Source organism: Pogoniulus pusillus, chromosome 3 (assembly GCF_015220805.1).
Source record: "Pogoniulus pusillus isolate bPogPus1 chromosome 3, bPogPus1.pri, whole genome shotgun sequence".
Lineage (NCBI taxonomy): Eukaryota > Metazoa > Chordata > Aves > Piciformes > Lybiidae > Pogoniulus > Pogoniulus pusillus.
In genome coordinates, this window is record NC_087266.1 from 22925969 (window position 1) to 22947246 (window position 21278).

Below are 21278 nucleotides of genomic sequence, written 5' to 3' on the forward strand. Positions count from 1 at the left end.
AAAAGTGACAGCAGAGAAGAGGTCAACACGAGAGGCTGAGGGGCAATGAATGAGTTGAAACCTCCAGCAGAGCATGGGCCAGAAGAGTGCTGTGTGTGCTGCATGTTCTTTGCAAACTTGCTGGGAAGAAACAAACTGCTCTGACCCCAATCTTGGCTCTGGGGCTGCTGATCCTTCCAGGAATGGCTTGGGAAAGCATAGCAAGAGAGTCTCTCTCCAGTCACCATGGGCATGGAGTCCTGGCTACTATGCCAGGGGGTGACTGATGGGAGCTGACAATGGTCAGGAGTTTGAATGCTTCAATTGTTTTATCTGCTGGAAGAAACCAAGGTTCTTTTGCTCAGAACCAGCACTCTGACTGAAGTGCAGCTTGGGCCACCTGTTGAAAAATCTGGTATCCAAACCCAGATCATCCCAGATAAACACCCTGAGCAAAGGGAAGAGGGAGTGCTGCAGCTTTGTGAGGAAGATGGTGGTAAGGCTGAGACTTGTGAGCTACACCTATGAAAATTATTATGGTAGCAGAGAAGCCCTGAAGTATCCATACAGGCCACAGCCCCCTCCAAAGTTCTGCTGCCTTTCCTTAAGAATAGAGCATGCCATACACTGAGACACACTCCAGTACCCTGCAAATTTGGCTCAGGAGCCTTCTTTCAGTGTATCAGCTACAAAAACGAAGATGGAGTTTTGTGGCCACCAACAGGGACTGGAACATCTCTGTTACTAGGAAAGGCTGAGAGACCTGGGACTGTTTAGTCTGGAAAGGAGAAGGCTGAGAGGAGATCTTATTGTTTATAAATATCTGAAGGGTGAGTGTCAAGAAGAAGGTGCTAGCCTCTTTTCAGAGGCGTCATAAGATGAGGAGTAATGGATACAAACTGGAACACAGGAAGTTCCACCTCAGCAGAAGGAAAAGCTTCTTTACTGTAAGAGTGATGAAGCACTGGAACAGGTTGCCCACAATGACTGTGGAATTTCTTTCTCTAGACTTTCGAGACCCATCAGGTGATCCTGCAAGGTGGTTGGACTCAATGATCTCCAGAGGTCTCTTCCGACCTCTACTATTCCATGAATGGCAAAAAACCACATCTTATCTTTCTGAAGAGAATGAAACACAAATTCATGTGATACACCCTCTGGTCTGTTTGTCTCACTACAGGACAGCCCTCCTGTAGGACATCTGACAAAGGGGATAAACCAGAAAATTGAAGTAGGAGATTTAGCACCACATTTGCTTGGCCTGCCTTTGCCAGTACTGAAAAGCCTTCATGAGTAGCAGAAAGATTGCCAAGAGAGCATTGCCTTGTGTGCCTCCAGTCAGATGACAAGCTGAGAGGTGTCTGTGCGGTGACAATATCAGTGAGCATTTGATGGGATGTTTAAGCTCCTTTACATGGCCCTGCTTACTCTGGTCAAGGCAAGTCTGTGGCTGTCCTAGCAGCAACAGCAGGAGGACACGTGTTGGCTATAGTTTTACCCTTCAGACATTGCCCTAACAGCAACGTTTCACTGGCAGAAAGTTCCCTGTTATTTTCCTTAAGCAGCCTAGCCAAGATATTATTTACCAAAGAAGAAGTTCTAGATGCTGTTTTGTGGACATTAAGTGTATCAATGAACACACCGAAAGCCAGCCTGAGTCTGGAGGGTTCAGGCATCCTCTCTACTTCCAGTCCCTTTCCAGATGTTTTTAACTAGGAAATTATTTCAATATTTGATCTAAGCTTCGCCATAGAAATATAACAAATGGAAGTTTGATTGAAATCTTTCAAGAAGAAAAAGGGATAGTTTGTGCAACTGCTGAGCTTTTTCACTTGGTGATGAAGATTGAGCATAAGCCTTTATTCATCTTTGGGCACAACTGATCCTCTGACATCTGGAGAAACTTCTGAAGTTACTCTCTGTCTTATTTGATTGTAACATTGATTTTCTTCCAGCCTCTTCTTTATGGCAATATTAATTTGTCATTCCATACATCTCTGTGATCGAGACACAAGAGCCTCTTAATCTGCAGCAGAAAAAATCATGTCCTTTTATGACATATTCTCTTTTCCCCCCCTAGCCCTGTGCCTGAAAATTCTGAAGAAGATACTATCAATGCTGTTTAGCCACTCTTCTAGTTTGATCTTTTGCTGGGGAGAGTTGGAAGACTTCAACTCATCCACACCAAGACCTCTTCTCTCACATTTCTGTAAGAAAAGCACGTTGGGTGCCAAAATAAGGATGTGATGGTTTGGGTGTTACCTGCCCCCCCACACACATTGGAAAATCACCCAGACTAGACTCAGTGGCTCTGGAAATTGAATGAAGCTTTATATTTACAGCTTAGCACAATATGCAAGCAGATATTCACAATATATACAGTTATATACAGAAATATGCAAGGTAAAAAGTAATACAGAAACACAACTCCCCCCCCCGAAACCTGAGTCCCCAGGAGGGGCTCACAACCACACTTCCACTTTCCTCCCACCCCTCTACCTTACCCAAGACTTTGCCTTACACCCAAGGTAGATTGGAGGGTCGGCCAGGGGGTTAGGAAGCAGATGGATTAGTCACGCAGATGGCAGGTTAGGTTAAAGAGAGAAGTTCAGCACAAAGCCCAGAGAGACAAAGAGCGACTCTGTTATCTATGTTTGTGCTCTTGTTCTTACGCATCTCAGCAAGCCTATGAGTGAAGTAGGCATCACCACTGTTTTCCTTTTCATGGCCTATAACCTAATTCTTCTCACCAAAACATTCTAGCTAGGCTCAAACTAGCACAGAAGAATTAATCCATTTACCAAGATAGTGATCTGGCTGAAGAGAAGAAATCAAAGACAGTTTGTGATGATGATGGTGGAGAAAATGGCAGAGAATTTGAAGAAGTGGAGGAAAACTAAGAGTAGTATCCAAAGAAGGAGTAAAATTGGGGGGAAGATGTATAGAATCCAGAGTAAAGAGGAATATCTGATCTAAAGGATCACTGCAGTCTCCCAGAACACCTTGTTGGGTTTTTTTAACATATAGTGTTCTAGTTTCCATACTCAAGGACACAAGTGGAGGTAAATTTCTCTGACCTCAGCTATACAAGCTGTTTGTAAGAAGAACAATGATTCAAGTGTGGAAGTCAAAAGTGAGAGAAGCCCTGGAGTAAAGGAGTTCCTCACCACCTGCTCCTGGCTACCACAATGTATAGCCCCATGCCTTCTGGAGAGTCCATGCTCCAGAGAGTTACAGCTTTCATCCCTGAGAAAAAACAGCAACTGAGACAGAGCAGTACAGACAGACTGCATGAGTAGGCTTCACCTGGACATATGCACATGGGTTAGGCACTTAGAGAGGATCTGTAGCATCAGCCAGCCATTTCAGATAGGACTTATTTAATTTTAATGATTTATGAAGCAGGCCAGATTAACTTCTCCCTGTAAGAATGAATTTCTTCCCACTGACTACAAAGGGAATTAAGAGCAAACAGCTCTTTAAGTAGCCTTCCTCCTCTTAAAACAGCATATTGGTAATAGGTATAGTGTGTCTGTAGTAGGTATAGTAGAAGATAACACACTGGGAAGAGTTTATGCGCCCATGGTAGCACTACATGGAGAATAAACTTGGACTAAGATTTTTCTGTTTCTTAGAATAAACTTGGACTAAGATTTTTCTGTTTCTTACAGAATATTCTATTTCTTAAAGGATATTTCAAATGGCTGCAAATAAACCTCCATACTGTCACAAATATATCCTCTCACATATGGGAAGAAATCTAGTGTATCTCGCTCTCCGCACAAAGCTAGAGCTCATTGGCCACTCTGTGTGTACTTCAACTATTAAAAAGTAACTGAATTGTTCTTTGGGTGGTTCTACAGATTGCTTACATTCATCCTTTCACAGGTAAGTATTTCACACAAAGTGCAAAAGTTGAAGTTCAAGAGTCTGATGAGCTCTGTGTGATTTCAGAAGTTTACAATAGCCAACTTTTACTTTGGGGCAAGGTGTCTTCTCACTGAACTTCACTGCCGTAAGGACTAACCAGAGATAATGTCTTTCATAGAACTATCGGAGCACAGGACTTTGAGTTACCTTTCCAAAACACCCCAGCTCTGCTCGGGATCATATGATGGACAATATCTCTGAAGCATGATAGCATGGGTTGGGGGGCGTTAGACTAAAGCCAAGAAGTGAGCTCCTTCAAGAGAAACTTTAAGCCTCCTTGCTTGTGCACATCTCTGATAGCAGCTCAGCTGAGACGCTGCACACCAAGTACACAAAACCACAGGACAGAGGAGTCTTTGACACCACTCTCCAAACAAAGACCTAGCAACAAAATAGTGTAAGGTATAGGTCAGATTTGTGAAATTTACATTTTAAGTGTGGGACTGTCAGCCCATGGCTTGGATGGCAACACTCTGTGCTGGGTTAGGAACTGGCTGGAGGGCCAGACCCAGAGAGTGGTGGTGAATGGTGCCACATCCAGCTGGGGGCTGTCACTAGTGGTGTCCCTCAGGGATCAGTGCTGGGCCCCATCCTCTTTAACATCTTCATAGATGATCTGGATGAGGGCATGGAGTCAGTCATCAGCAAGTTTGCAGATGACACTAAGCTGGGGGCAGATGTGGCTGGGTTGGAGGGCAGAAGGGCTCTGCAGCGGGACCTTGACCACCTGGACTGATGGGCAGAGTCCAATGGGATGGGGTTCAATAGCTCCAAGTGCAGGGTGCTGCACTTTGGCCACAACAACCCCATGCAGAGATACAGGCTGGGGTCAGAGTGGCTGGAGAGCAGCCAGACAGAGAGGGATCTGAGGGTGCTGATTGATACCCACCTGAACATGAGCCAGCAGTGTGCCCAGGTGGCCAAGAGAGCCAGTGGCATCCTGGCCTGCATCAGGAGTGGTGTGGTCAGCAGGAGCAGGGAGGTCATTCTGCCCCTGTACTCTGCACTGCTTAGACCACACCTTGAGTCCTGTGTTCAGTTCTGGGCCCCCCAGTTTAGGAGGGACATTGAGATGCTTGAGCATGTCCAGAGAAGGGTAACAAGGCTGGTGAGAGGCCTTGAGCACAGCCCTACGAGGAGAGGCTGAGGGAGCTGGGATTGGTTAGCCTGGAGAAGAGGAGGCTCAGGGGTGACCTTATTGCTGTCTACAACTACCTGAGGGGTGGTTGTGGCCAGGAGGAGGTTGCTCTCTTCTCTCAGGTGGCCAGCACCAGAACGAGAGGACACAGCCTCAGGCTATGCCAGGGGAAATTTCGGCTCGAGGTGAGGAGAAAGTTCTTCACTGAGAGAGTCATTAGGCACTGGAATGGGCTGCCTGGGGAGGTGGTGGAGTCGTCATCCCTGGGGCAGTTCAAGGCAAGGTTGGATGTGGCACTTGGTGCCATGGTCTAGCCTTGGGCACTGTGGTAAAGGGTTGGACTTGATGATCTGTGAGGTCTCTTCCAACCTTGGTGATACTGTGATACTGTGATACTGAGAGAGTCATTGGGCACTGGAATGGGCTGCCCGGGGAGGTGGTGGAGTCGCCGTCCCTGGGGCTGTTCAAGGCAGGATTGGACGTGGCACTTGATGCCATGGTCTAGCCTTGAGCTCTGTGGTAAAGGGTTGGACTTGATGATTTATGAGGTCTCTTCCAACCTTGGTGATACTGTGACTTCCTAGATCTGTTAAGAGCCCAGGACAGACTGTAACAACTGCAAAGTTAAACTTTGTGTGTGTTGAGTTGTTATATTTACAAAAACAGGGAAGTGAAAGCATGAGGTTCATAGCTTTTCCTTGTATTTGAAGTACACAGAAACTGCAGCACCATGGACACCATCACATACATTTGTTGTACACGGACTTGGAATTCCATTTTGATGTTTTTGTTCACTAATGTTTGGTTTGTGTTTCTGAAAAACGTTCTGCAGTGCACTCTAAGATTCCTGTGCAAATATAAGGAAGGCAAAAAATTACTGTGCTCAGCTCCCAATAAATTATTTCTGTAAAACTGCTACAATATTTTTGTGTATGGCTGTACACTTCCATCCTGTACACTTGATATATCACTTATCACATATTGTATAAACTAATATGTAAGTTCATATCCAGGTATTCAGACACAAACATGTGTAATCTATACATTCTGGATACTCTGCTGTATTCAAAGTCTTCAAAATGTAGCAAAGTCTTCAAAATGTAGTAACTGTTTTTTTCAGTTCGGTGTCTCTCTTCTCAGCCTACTGCCAGGACTGGCAAGTTAAAGGAATTAACATATCTTGGTGAGGTCTGCTTTACAAAACCTGAATAAACATCTGAGAAAGTCACTTCACATTCATGTGTAATAAACACTTGAGGAACTTCGATCTGCCAACATCAAAGCAGGAACATCAACAAATTTCAGGCTCTGTCACTGCCACTAGCAGTGGCCAGGAAACCCTGCTGCAGGCAAACGAGCCTCCTGGTTTTCTTACAACTCTTACCACTCAACACACACAATCTAGCAGCCATTGGTCCAAAGCAAAACATCCTGCCCCATTTGCCATACTCCTCCTTTGGTAACATTGATGATGTGTTTCCACTTGTGGCTGTATAGCAGCATTGCCAAACTGTCTAGAAAATGTCTTCTGTGCATTGGAGAACACTGTCCAGGAGGTTTAAGCCCCTACAGTCTTCCAAGGACAGTTTCATCTTGAGTGCCTTATTGACTCTAATATCTTCAGCTCTTTGGTATTTTTTTTTTAATGATGAGGAAGTTCTGCTTTTCCCTGTGCCACTTTGCTTAAGACAAATTGAAGAAAGATCTTTAACTGTGACTCTAATAAACCTTTGTTTGTCTCTTTTCCATCATAGAACGCACTAAGCAGATGTCTCATTAGGCAAGAACCACAATCACAGCAGGACTCTCCAAATGTCCTAGACAGGGTATGAAAAGCCAACAATGAAACCAATGTATCCATAATCCCAAGTATACATGTTATAGATCAGTATGCTTCACTGTCTACCTGCCACGATAATATGATTAAAACTCGCAAAGAAGTTCATTGGATTGCAGAAAACTGTTTAAATGCTTCCTATAAATAGTAGCCACAACATAGCCACTTACTGTAGGAGATGACAGAATTTCTCCTTGGATATTCTCAAAGAGCAGATTGACAACCTCAAAAGGTTTTCATTTGTAGAAGACTAAACAACATAAAGGTGTGAAATTTGGAGAAAGGAGAAGATGACAATCAAAAATAATTGGGAAATAGTGTAGATTGTGAGGTTGAGTGTCTGTGTTTCTAATGATTTAATGTCTTAACCAGATCTGCAGAACTCATATCCAGCTCCTTTTTGCAATTCTTTCTCTCCACTACTCTCAAAGACTTCTCCACAGCAAGTGTCATTTTGCCTTACAAGGTTACCAGAAATCTGAGCTGTGGTCTCTCTATAAAAGAAAAAGGCCATTTTAAAATGTGTATTTCACATGCTTCTGCTTTCCCTGTTACTTTTTCAGCACTTTTGCCAAACTACGTCTTTGGCACCTCCTTCTGAATGAAAGGTCAAATCCGAGGAGAAGAACCATCTTAGAAGATGATTACAGGATTGCCTGACAGATCCAGCCTTTTAGCAAGCAATGGGTCTGAAGCAAAGTGGCAAATCTCTGCTCCAGATATCTGCTGCCTAAAGTATTCAAAAGAAAATATAAAATTCATGTTCTGGAAACAAGCAGCTTTGATTTAGTCCTCCTGTGGCACAGATTAATTGGCATAGGTTAATTGTTGTCTTGATAGCACAGAATGGAAACTAGATAAAACTAGATGAACTGTGATGGAAATGTAGCAGGACTGCGTGGTGAAGGACATTGATGATAAGCACCAAATTTATATAGCAGTAAATTTTGGAAGGAACTGATATATAAGACAAAAGCTGAAGGAAAACATAGGACAACTCCATAACAAAGCAAGCCGTGGGTTTGCCTTTGTTTTGGAAGGACTGTGATTAAACACAAACATATAACCTATGTTTCTGAAAGTCTTTGCATTGTGGATCACTGGAGGCTGGGAGAAAACCACAAAAGGATCATTTCACACTTTGTCCTTTTGCCAGAGACTCCCTACATTTCCACTACAGCAGGCACTGCAGTGAAATTTTGGCGGCAGATGGGCTTCTGGTCTGATGCAACATGGCCTGTGCTCAGTCTGGGTTTTGTTTCTGTGGCCAGTAGAACAAGGGAGGTTATTCTTCCCCTGTACATGGCACTGGCCAGGCCACACCTTGAGTCCTGTGTCCAGTTCTGGGCTACTCAATTCAAGAGAGATGTTGAGGTGCTGGAACATGTCCAGAGAAGGGCAACAAGGCTGGTGAGGGGCCTGGAGCACAGCCCTGTGAGGAGAGGCTGAAGGAGCTGGGGTTGTTTAGACTGGAGAAGAGGAGGCTCAGAGGGGACCTCATTGCTGCCCACAACTACCTGAAGGGTGTTTGTAGCCAGGTGGGGTTGGTCTCTACTCCCAGGCAACCAGCAGTAGAACAAGGGGACACAGTCTCAAGCTATGCCAGGGGAGGTATGGGCTGGATGTTAGGAGGAAGTTCTTCACAGAGAGAGTGATTTCCCATTGAAACGGGCTACCCAAGGAGGTGGTGGAGTCACCGTCCCTGGAGGTGTTCAAGAAAAGATGAGACACTTATTGTCATGGTCTAATTGATTGGCTAGGGCTGGGTGCTAGGCTGGACTGGATGATCTTGGAAGTCTCTTCCAACCTGGTTGATTCTATGATTCTACAATTCTCTAATAGTGTGCACCATGAAAAACAAATCACTAAACATACAATAAAAAGTGATTATTTTCTTTCTGCTGATACTCACTGCCTGTGTTCTTCTTACTAACAGCTTCTCTTGCCTGGGCCCTGACTTTGAGGGTGCCAAACACAGCATTTGACCAAAGTTAGTGCAGAAAATATACAGTGCAATTTTCAGGTATATAGCTTCACAGAAACATAGAATAACATGAGCACTGCAAGTCCACAGATATCATTTGCTGGTACCAGACAGGTACCAGCCCTTACCGCTTCACCTTGGTGGTTCATCAGCAGAACACAGCTTCTTCTAGCTCTCCTCTGAAACACTGTTCAATAAGCACTGCAAAAACAACTTGTCACACAGGCACTGTTGTGTTGGTGTGCAAGAAAAGCCCATGAGGAAGCATCCATCCAGTATAGAGTGCAGTTTGAGTGAGAAGCCAAAAATAACGTATTTTGGAGATCTGCTCATGTAGATAGCCCTGTTCAATAAAGCAAGAGACCTGAAAGGAAAGTAAAGCACTGACAAAAATCAACTTTAATGATAAGGAGTTATTTCTTAAAATACATATTCCAGGTTACTCACTTAAACCTATATTCATTCTGTGGACAGATTAATTAAAGGGCTGCACTGGTATCTGAGATAAGCTTGCTACTGAGTGTGTTTGTCCAGTAAAAAGGCAGAATGTTTGGACAATCCACCACACAGTGGGTATCAGTAGTGACTTTGACTTACGTTTTGTTATCTGCCATTAGAATATAATTTGTCCTTAGGCTGGGGAGTACAGCAGTCACCTGGAAATCATCAGACTTTCTCAGCTGCCAAGGACATGGTCTCCGTGGTTCCAGTCTAGCCCAGCAGGATCTCATCCTTGCTTCCCCCTACCTTCAAACTAATGCACCTCTCCATGCTCAGGGATTGACGGCGTGTGTCACCTCCCACCTCCAGGCATTAATGACAGCTATCCCAGAGAGTGAGGGCCTGGCCACAAAAGGTAGTGGCTGGTCCATCAAAATGATCAGGACCCTATTTCCAGCCAATGTCCGTACAGCTGTCCTTAGGCAGTGGCAGTGCGACACCTCCTCCCGTTACAGACTCCCTAGCCCCCAAGAATGGAGACATGCCTCAGGCAGGACTAACGATTTTGACCCCTCTCTCTTTTACCCCCTGCCATGATACCTGATTCATCCTTCCACTGAGGGTTCCTCTCTAGCTGATGCCCCATCCCCTTCCGCAGGGGATGTGACAGCGAACACAGAGAGCAGGGGTAAATTTTGTAGCCCGGCATTCCTCTCCCCCTGGATCCTCAGCGCCGGCACTTCTCGGTGGCATTGGCGACCCCGTCCCAGCAGGACCCCCCGCAGGGCCAGGGCAGCCTGGCAGCGAGCGGCAGCGCAGGCAGCAGTCGGTCCTTGCGGGGCCACCCCGAGGCCCGGGGAAGGGGTCCTCCAACGTCTTCCGTGTCTCCCCGAGGCGCTTGTACCGGGTACCCCACCGGCGACTGTCTTTCCCTCGCTCCCTGCGCCGTTTTCGTTTACCGGAGACCGCTTCAAGATAAGCAACACAGAAGGCAAATTTTCCCTATTAAAAAAAAAGGGGAGGGGGGGAGTGGGGCAAAAAAGGCAGGGGAGGTTTAAAGCGCTGGGATTAAAGGTCTGTGCTGGTTTGAAGCGCTCATAAAACGGCCTGAAGGATGCTATTCTGCTGCAGTCTGGGTTATTTCAGCCCACAGTTGCACAACAAACCATTTAAACATTTCAGCACAAAACAGATTCCATTGTTGGGCTGCACATTAAAAAGTGTTATTCGCTTTGAAGTTTTTGTCTAATGGCTCTAAACTGAAAGAAAATGTTTTCCTATTACTTAATTCAATCATAGCGAAGAGGCTTGGTAAAAAGCCCACGGATTTTGCCCAAAGTGTGACAGAGTTCTCTTTGTGTTTGCTTATCCTCTGCTGTCACACACTTTAATTCGCCTCTCTTTATCTGGCATTCAAAACTTTCTTCAATGACATTCAATAAGGTCCAGCGGCTGGAAAAAAAAAACTGGTTATTTTTTTGGATATTCTTTCCCAGTAGCTTTGGGCTTGGAGTGCATTCAGGAGTTGTTAACCCTTTGCCTCCCTGCAGCTTGGAGCCCTGGGGTTCAGCCCCTGGGCAGCGGGAATCCTTCGAACTGAGGCTGAATCACACATTCCCCCTCTGTGCCTGGCCACTTCTCAGTGGGGAAGGCTGCCCCTTCCCGGGCGCCAGCTCCGGCGGAAAATGTTTTACATTACCAGTTCCCAAAAAATAAAAAAGGCAACAACAACAAAAAACAAACACCAAAAAAAACCCAACCCAAAGCAACAACAAAAATCCCAGCCCCATTAACGCTTTAATGGACAGGACACTTGGAAATCCTTTCTAAATCATTGCTGGACAGAGTTTTTCGCGAGCATTCGTTTTTGTTCACCCTGATTTTTCCGCCGTTTATCTGTGCACATTTCTAGGCTCGAGAATAAACAGTATAGCGGTAAAACCCCCAAAGATTTCAGTAACTCTGTCAAGAAAACGGAGAGACACGACAGTACAATGTTTTCAAGACTTTTACTGCCCTTCGTTTTAAAAGTTCATTGGTTTTGAGGCGGGCAGGTTGCTGTGGGCAAAAATCTTCGCACATTTTGATACATTCTTAGTCGGCGGACGCATTTTGCTTTTCTCCCTGCATATCAAAAGGAAGATCGGGGAGGAAAATATATCCCCAGGAATATTTTTTCCTTATTTGTTAGCATTCCTTATTCACCTGCAAAACCAACCGGCAGCGCGACTCCGGGGACTGCTTCTCGGGTAAGCGCTGGTGCGCTCAGCTTCGTGGAACAGGCACAAGCCAGCTTTGGAGCCCGCTGCAAGTTTTGCAGGGCCCTGTGCTACTAAATCCAGACAACTGCGGTGTGTTGAAGATATACCTCGCTACAGAGGAGAAACAAGCTTGTTTTCTGTCCGTTCCCGCAGTCCCAGGAGTCTCCCGGAGCACCGGTGCGCGGCAGCGCCAAAGCGCGGGCGGTGTGGGGCCGGGAGTGGGACTGGGGCCACCGTAGGTGTAGCGCAGCACTGCGATGGCGGGTGTTATCGCTAAAAACGAGCAGAGGGACCAGGTATAAAGAAGTACGGATCGTGCCGACTGCCCCTTCTCCCGCTACTTAAGCGCCGTAGGTGACTCCTGCAGGGCGCGGTATCGGTGTAACTGTACCCGCACCCGCGCTGCTCACGGCGGTCGGTGGCCATTTCTCGTGCCCGGGCACCCACGCCCACGCAAGGGCCGGGCGGGCATGCCTGTCCGTGGTGCACTGGCTGGCAAATGTCGGTGGTCGGGTGTTTAGCCCGACGGCGGCTACAGCGGCAAGCGGCAAGTCTCGGCACCGGACAGGGAACAAAGACGTGGAGTTGGGGACGGCGGCGGGCATAGTAACGGGGACGAAGCAGCTCGACTGACAAGGGGAGAGAGAAGCCGTCGGAGCTGGGGGGCCGACCTGGTGCCACAGGTGGGAAAGACGCCGGGGGGCTGGCAGGAGAAGCAGGCGCCGGCGGAGACCGCGGCTGCAGCCTGCAAAATAAACAAGGGGGGAGCGGACTGAAAGCTGGGCTGAAAGCGAAGGAGAGCGATAAAGAGAAAGAAAAGAATATTAAATCGCTAGAGAATGAGAAAATAACCCCGCCAAAGGGATAGGAGGGGAGAGGCCGCCTGCTACGGCGTGGGTGGGGTCGACAAGAATAGAGTACATTATGCAGTTCATTTAGTTAACAAGGGAAATAATGAGGGAGCGTGCGGCGTGAATGCCAAGAGAAGAGGCACAGAAAGCCTATTGAGCGCCCCGGCGCCGCCATCACATGGCGCGGGCGCTATTTAAAGCGGGCAGGCGGGCGCCGTTCAGCACCACTCGGGCTGGCCAGCGGCGCTGCGCGGGAGCTGCGCGGGCGCTGCGCGGGGCGCTGCGCGGGCGCTGCGCGGGGCGATGCCACGCTCCTTCTTGGTGGACTCGCTGGTGCTGCGGGAGGCGGGAGAGAAGAAAGGGGAGGGCAGCCCCCCGCCGCCGCTCTTCCCCTACGCCGTGCACCCCTCGCACCCTCTTCCCGGTCTGCCGGCAGGCGCTTGCCACGCTCGTAAGGCCGGGCTGCTCTGCGTTTGCCCGCTCTGTGTCACCGCCTCACAGCTGCACCCGCCGCCGCCTGCCATTCCCCTCATCAAAGCCTCCTTCCCTACTTTCGGCTCTCAGTACTGCCACTCGCCCCTGGCCCGCCAGCAGCACTCCGTCTCCGCCGTCAGTGTCGGGCACGCACCGGCGCTCTATCAGGGTGCCTACCCGCTACCTGACCCTCGACAATTCCACTGCATCTCCGTGGGTAAGGGGGCATGAGTTGGGGTGGGGAAACACGCACTCCTGCATGCTAACGGTGGTCGCTGCGGGGAGGTGACGGGAAGTCCCAGTGCGCGGGGGGGGAGGCAGTACCAGATACATGAGGCGGGTGAGCCCTGGGTAGTGCCTGCAGTTTGGATGAGGAATTCTAGCACCTCTCTCGACAGGCTCTCGGGGGGGATGCGCGGGGGAAGCCTCACTGCTACCCGATCAGGTGGTGGGAACAGGGGGATGTGGCCCTGGCAAACCGTGAGCTCGGGCTCCAGCCACTTGCTAGGCCACCACCCTCCGCGGGGGAGAGAGAGCTGAGGTCCCGTAGGGACAGAGTGTCATAGCGCGGGCCGGTGCGTGCTTGGCGCTGCGAGGCGGGCTGCGGCGTGCATAGCAGGTCTTGACGGTACGCTCCGTTCCTCAGACAGCACCTCTAGCCAGCTGCCCAGCAGCAAGCGGATGCGCACCGCCTTTACCAGCACTCAGCTCCTGGAGCTGGAGAGAGAGTTCGCCTCTAACATGTACCTCTCCCGGCTGCGGCGAATCGAGATCGCCACCTACCTGAACCTCTCCGAGAAGCAGGTGAAGATCTGGTTCCAGAACCGACGTGTCAAGCACAAGAAAGAAGGCAAAAGCAGCTCCCACCGGGGCGGGGGGGGCGGCCACAGCTGCAAATGTTCTTCCCTTTCCACCACCAAGTGCTCGGAAGACGATGAGGACTTGCGCATGTCTCCGTCCTCCTCGGGCAAGGACGACAGAGGTCTCGCAGTCACCCCCTAGCACTCCACATGAGCACCTCGGCTCCTCAGGAACTGTGGGGAGAGCAGAAAAGGGAGTCCTGCCTGCCCTGGTGCTGACATGCAGCCGAAGGATTTTATATCGTTTTGTATAATTTGTGTAATTTACGAAGGACTTTCTCGCCTTTCTAGACCCCCATGGGGACGGGTGTCCGTACGCCCTCTTGTAAATAAACTGCTCCTTAGGACCTCAGGCATCCCCCAGTAGTGCTGTCTGACTTGTGTCCCCGCAGGAACAGCCCCAAGCCAGGGAGGCTCCACACAGACCTTTCCGGGCACCCAGGCAGGCGCGGAAGCCGTGTGGCTGTGGGCAGTGCGGGCTTCTGCAGGGATGCTATCGCGGGGCTCCATCAGACGATGCACGAAAGCGGGCGAACTGGGAGGGTGGGCAGTTGTTTGGTTGCTACAATTTTCTTTCTTTCGTTTTTGATGTTGTTTGGTTGGTTGGGTTTGTTTTTGGTTTTTTCTTTCCAAAATTGGTCTCAGTTTTGTTTTGACTTCCTCGCTGCCGGGCGCGCAACTGTGGTGGTATCATTCGGTCCCCTTCCCTCCTCCCCGGGAGATATTTATTTATTTATTTATGTGCAGAGAAACTACGATGGAGGTCATAATAACTATGATGATAACAATAAAAGCTTGTTGGTGGTTTATTTCCTTCCCTTTACGCAAAAAGCAGCCACTCGGGGACCGCCGGAGCGCTGTCTCTCTACGTGCTTCTCCGTCGCAGGTCGGCAACTGAACTCGCCCGCCCAGGCGAGGACTCGCCCCTGCCGCGCTGAAGGTATGGGGGACCACTGCCTCCTAATCCAGGAGCATTCTTGGTCATTCCCGCAAAGCTAACTGTCGCCTTGGGGTCCGACTTGGCTGAACGCCTTGTCCTTTTCACCGTGTCTCCTTTCGCATGTCGCGGGCAGGGAGAGGTGCACACACCTGTTTCTACGGCTAGATGTGAGCACGAAGACCCCGTCTGACGGCCGGTCTCGGCTCCTCTCTCCAGATGCCAGCCGCTGCTAAACAGGAAAGACCGGCACAGCCTCACTCACACTACCCTGTTAGGGCCGATATCAGTCCTGCTGGGGCTTCCGCCTGCAGGGCCAGTGCCCTCTGGCAGCCCCATTCTGCCACCGGGGAAGCGGAGAGATCGTTTTTACGCGCGGTTTCCCGGTAGAGAGCCCGGTCCCGCAACCCTCAAGGGTGTCGGACCGGCGTCTGCCTCAGGAGAGTGTGGGACCTTCGGGTCGGCGCGGTCCTGCCGCCTCTCTTTCTGCGAGGAAACTTCCCCTCTCACTGCGCTCTCCGGTGCCTGCAGCGGCCGTCCTGCACATTCAGCCCGAGCTCGGGTCTCGGCGAGGGGCTGCAGAGCTGCGTGGCCTGGCCGGGGGTTTTCATTCTCTGAAACCCGGTGAATAAGCTTGAGTGTCTGCGTTGCCATCGGTCCCTGCCCACACCATGACGGGACCCGCTTTTCATCCCAGAATAGGTCTCTAAGTAACTTACACGACCGAGAAGGGCCAAGAACGGAAATGTTGTCCATTCTGAGAAGTCCCCACGAAGAAGGTCCACGCAGCTCCACACATAGGGTTGAACTTGGTGTAGGGAGCTGTGGGTTTGGGGCCCCTAGGTACTGAGTTTTAAAGTCTAGCTGGTAAAACTGCCACTAATAGGTCAGCCCCAAGTCCTGTCTACAAAACAAGTATGCCATGCTCTATCCTTCCCAGATGTCCTTAGCTCTTATTATAGCTGTGAGTCTGGAAGACCTGTAGGCTCCTACAGCTCCATCCCACGGGTTAGGAGAAAACATGACCCTGCAGAACATGTAGCAGTGTGGGCCTCTCTTGGCACTCCAGGACAATATGAGGCAGGAGGGAACCTGTGGACAAGTACAAGGCAGTACCCATGCCCTACTGCAACTATCCTGATTGATGTTCCCCCCTATGGAAGATGGCTTGGTGATAATGAGGCAGGTGCCACAACTGTAACTCTGCTTCTCTCCTCGATGACCTGCCTTCACCCATTGCCTCCTGTGACACTTAGACCTCTGTCATCCCTCTTCCTGCTTCCCTCTCTGCTGGCTCCTCACATCACCTAGCTGAGAAGGGATGGCTGATCAAACTAGGACACTCTATGGACAGCATCTTTCTTGCTCCTTTTCCCATGGCGGTTGGGGAACCAAAACTTGGCAGATGAGGGATCAAACCTCAGCCTTGCTACAGGAGTCAGTCAGTCTTGCCTAGCACTTGACTCTGCAATGTTCGCTGTGTGTCTTTCCCAACTGGCCTAGTTCCAATAGGAAAGACTCTTCAGGGGATTTCAATTTGCTCTCCAGCCTCTGCCTCCTTTCCTATTCATATTTACCAGACTTGTGTTTTAAAGTCATGGCATCACAGAGAGACAGAAACAGCCTAACAGAGCAAGAGGTCTAACATCCTGGCACTGAACACACACAAGTGCATATGCATGCTCCTTGTGCCTGTTTGGCAACAGGGGTTTGAGCCAGTTGGCTAGCAGCAGGAATTAAGGAACACCAGTTCTAGGCATATGAGTGCTGCTATTGAAGTGCTGTTGTGGCAGTTGTGTTGAAACACTCAACATCCTTGCCTGCCAGCACATTCCTACCATCTCTCTGGTCGTCCATGGCACAAGCACTAATACAGACAAAAATATGCCTTCTCATGCTCTTGTTTTGAGGCTGAGCAGAGGCAGCCAAAGATAGGTTTTCACCCTTGTGATAGGCATGCTGAAGCTGTGGTACTGCACATCCAGCTCCTCCTTTGCTGTGAAATCTGGGCAGCATCATGCAGGCTCCTGGGGAACAAATTTATTTTGCTCAGTGGTACTGGAGCTGCTGTGATCCTTCTAGGGAGTAGTCAGAAGACTTTCTGAGTGTATGCATGTAAGTTTACTAGCATATTCTCACTTCAGGCACAGTGGCTGTGGGTTGTGAGGCAGAATCTTGCAGTGACACTGATCCAGTCAGCTCACATATTACAGAGTGTGTGTGCATACATGTGTCTGTATCCTTTGTGGACAGGGTTTGTCAGCCAGACAATTTAGAACTAATCCCCAGACCTGAAAGGTACCTCATATATGTAAAGTAGGAAACAGAATTCCCCCATATGGTATAATTTTGTCTGAACAGCAGTAGAGCATCACAATGGATGCCCCTAACACCACAGTATTAATATTCTCCAATACACACTGGCCTCTGCTGCAGATCCTGTGTACCTTGCAAAGCCCAGTGGGGCTCTCAGTGCACTTGACAGTCATTATGCCACATCCACATGCAGAGATAATCCCTCCTTAGTTGGGCATTTTTCTAATTTAGTGAGAAATCATTACTGCAAATGCTCAGAGTGTCATTTTCAAGGACTCTGAGGTTGGGGAAATTAAAGTCATTTTGCTGTGGGAAGAGCGTGGGCACCTCTGCTAAAGCGAATGTCACAACATGCCAATTTTCAAGTTTCTGTCTGTAGCCATTCTGATGGTAGATTTCAGAAAGTTACTTAAGCATTTTCGCATCTAAAATGTCCACTCTCTTCTGATTGCAATGGAAACCACATTTACAGATCTACAAAGAGAATTTTAATATATCCCAGCATGTACTTTTTTTTTTTTTTTAATATTTTCATCTGGAAGTTGAATTATTTTTTTGCTTAGCATGCAGAGAAGAGACTCTTTGGATGCAATTGATGCTTTAAAGACTGCATCCCAAGCAGGTCCCTGGCCTGGCAGGGGAAGGAGAACAGAGGATACTACTGATATCTGGGACTTCCTTTTCTACTCATTGACATTGCTGGGTGTGGGTGTTCCACACCCCTTCCCATACACAGCAACTCTCCCTTTACCAGCCTAGGCACAAAATGGGAACATGAGAAAATATGAATATTTGGGAAAAAATAGAGTGTTGGAATGAAGACTCTTTTTTTACATTAGATACCTGTGTATTTTCAGCTATTGTAACATTAATTTGCATTATCTGTCGTCTAAATTTATGGTGTTTTTGTTCTTATCTCTACCCCTCACCTTATTCCATGCAAAGGCTGCAGCAAATAGACATTCAGCTGAAAGCATGCACTGATGTTTTAAGTGTTGCCACTCTTAACCACAGAACTAATATTACTAGCCCAGGATTTTCACAATTCAGTTTATCTGCAGTTAACATATTTACACAATGTCAAATCTGATCTGATCCCATGGGTCTGGAATAATGTGTGGAGTGAATGGACTGCTTCTGCTTCAAAAGAGTGTCACATCACAGGTATCTTTCACTCCTGCTTACATGGAATGAATCTTAGCTATGCATTTACTGGGATAACAAAGCTTTATTTTTAATCCTTAACTTCCTGAGAAAGCCCATGAAGTTTGATTCCCTAATGACAATAAAATTTTGTTTGTGAACATGATTGCTTTGAAATATAGGTGTATGTTAATTAAAGGCTCTTAATAAAATGTTTTTATATGATACTACTAATGATTGGAAGATAGGTACATCAACAGTAGCTCTCTCAATTACATTTATTTTGAAAGTGTTCTTGCTATGAACACAAAGTACTCATTTATCAGGATGTAATTATGCAAGATGAGGAGATCTCCTAGGATACTGACACTGATGATGACAGCAAATGGCTCAGCCTATTGCTGCTCAGTGTAGTTGTAGCTAGATAGGAGCTACTGCCTGATGCTAGACATCTAACTACTCTGGGAGTGCCCTGTGTACCCTATATAGTATGTAACCCACATATATTCTAGCATATATAAATATTGAAACCAACAAACCCAAAACCTAGAAGAAGTAGTAATCAGGATCATAATCAGGGAAAAAAATCTTCACTCTCTCTTTTTCTGTGTTCCCTTTATCATTTTGTTGCAACTCTTGAGAACTTACTTTCCTTTTCTCTCTTGATATTTTCTGTTAGGCTTGCTCCCAATACAGGACACATGGAAAAGGACAGATTTTCTTCACATATTTATTACCAGCCTGTATAGACCAAATTGGAAAAACACATAAAATGCTTTCAGAGTGGACTCAAAATGTGCCTCAGAGATAGTTGCTCTTGACAGGCCTTTCTCTATTTTGTTCCTTAGCCTCAGCTTTTCAAATGCTTAAAGTATTAGCAACAGTCACAATCTATAAATGCATTATTCTAGGCACTTTGCAGCCAGTTGGGTAGTGGCCTCCAAGATATACACAGATATGTACTAATATTTTAGATCTTGGGTGGGAGGCCTGGATTGGTCTCCAGCTGTTGCTCCAGAAAGACCTAGGTCTGCTGCAAGTAGGTCATTCCTGCCAGTGTGGTGAAGATGTCAGACACCCTAGCATATCTGAAGCAGTACTAGATGCCCATCCAGGCACACAAAATGGTGCTTGACAGAAGAATTTACACCTGAAGCACAAGTAGCACTGCCAGTTCACACAGCCAAGCTGACTCGCTGTCACAGTTATTATCTTCTATTAATTTACCTTTTCTCACGTCTCCACATCTTACTTTTCTTTCCTATATTTCAGTCAACCACCTGTTTAAAGTGAAGCACATGCTCTGCCAGAGCAAGCCCTAGATTTTCTTAGGTTATTTTCCACCCTCCTTTTGATAAGTGTCCCTCTCCCCATTTCCCCAGAACACATCGGGGGACATATATCCATCTCTTATGTTTGATTTTGCACAGAATTTAGATTACGTTTTGTATGAGACATGCTGCCGAAAGTGAAGCTCCCTTCTTCTTTCTCTTCTTTTCTTTTCCTTTAGTTAAGCATACGTGTAAAGAAACCTTTCAGTGCATTTACAGAGCCCGAATACAGTAGAGTGACACAAAGCATTCTGGATATTGCTATGCAAATGACATGCCAAGAATGTTTAGACTGTACCTTGAAGCAGTAAACAAGTTGATTGTCATGGTGTCATGGTAACTAGAGCTGGATCTACTTCGTACGAATGAGGTTGATTTTTATTTATATTGCTGAAGCAACTCAGTAGTTCCAAGCTCATCACTCTGTTGGTCCTCTGGAGAGCCAGAGGTAGAAGAAATGGCCTCACGTACCAGGACACCATTTAGAATGAAACAATTAACTACTCTAACACGAAATTTCATGTCACCAAGGATATTCTAACATACACAAATCGGAGCTGGGACAGGCTGTCAACCTCAAGGAGAATTGCCATATGTCCTTGTCTGCATTGCTGTTATACTAGTGCAAGTTACAGCCTGTGGAGCTGATATCTAGGGGTACTGAAGCTTGTGTTTTCAAACCAGTGAATTGTCCACATCTCATAAAACATGTAAGTGTGGGAGGTGGAGAAGACATCAGGGCTCTCTTGTGTGCAGAATCTGTCTCTATGTGGGTCTGTAATATCAAGATATCAGACTGCTGGTCAGCAGCTTGCATTTCCCACTTGATACAGGCTTTCTTGTCAAGCAGCACTGTAACTATTTCTCTGGTTTTGACACAGCAATCCTTCCCTGGTAGGAAGGAAGGTCTCTAACAGTGCAGGAGGATCACACTGACGCCTTAGAGATTATGGAGCTGCTTTTCTAGCTTTGTAACTCAGGCTGAACTATTCTGAGTTCTGATGAGCCCCCTCATTTATCAAAGTAAATGCACTCCTGGGAATTGTTCATCCAAGGTGAGCCGCTGCAGATTTGGCTCCAAATACCATCTTTTCCCTCTGCAAACAGAAGACATTTTCATTGATGAAACCAGTAATATGGTAATATTGTCCTGCTCTACAAAAAAAGCTTACTGGAGTTTCCCAGATGGTTGTAGCAGCATAAGCTTGGGACTAGAAAACTCTCCTTAAACAGAACAATTAATACTCACATTCTTTTGAAGAGCCATGTACCCATGATAACTGTCAGCTGACCTGAGAGCATTACTTTGGCAGAGGAATTTGCCCTTTTTTCACTGTTTTTCACTGCAGACTGAGGCGTTAAGGAGAATAACAAAGCTGCTCAGGTAGCCTGGTACAAACCACAGGGACTGATCCAGGACTCAGTTTGCTCTCTCTCTCTCTCTGTTCATTTTTCAAACCCACACTGTCAATAAAGAGCAGCAGAAGAAGAACAGCTATTAATAGGTCAGGGTCCATCCTGACTCACTGAACAAATTCAGAGTTCTAGGGAAAACTGCAGGAACTGGCCTGACATACATGATATTTCTTCCAGCCTCCATTTACAGCTTAAGTAATTCTTTAAGATCTCCTATGAAACCTCAGATAAAAAGTCATCTATGGCTGTCTCCTGTAGAGTGGAGCCCATGCAACCTTTCAGCACTTTTCAACACCCATAAATTTTCCCCTCTGCATGGTTTCAGCAGAAACTCATTGGGTCAATAAGAGGATGGGAATCCACCCATCAGCGGTACAATG

The 21278-nt window shown here is 47.4% G+C and overlaps 1 protein-coding gene across 1 annotated transcript; it reads left to right on the top strand.

The window, feature by feature from the left end:
* Nucleotides 1-12724: 12724 nt before the first annotated feature.
* Nucleotides 12725-14550, top strand: GSX1 (GS homeobox 1). The gene is made up of 2 exons (XM_064140905.1): nt 12725-13112; nt 13542-14550. Exons 1-2 carry the CDS (start codon nt 12725-12727, stop codon nt 13895-13897), a joined length of 744 nt encoding a protein of 247 aa, XP_063996975.1. The 3' UTR covers nt 13898-14550.
* Nucleotides 14551-21278: the final 6728 nt, after the last annotated feature.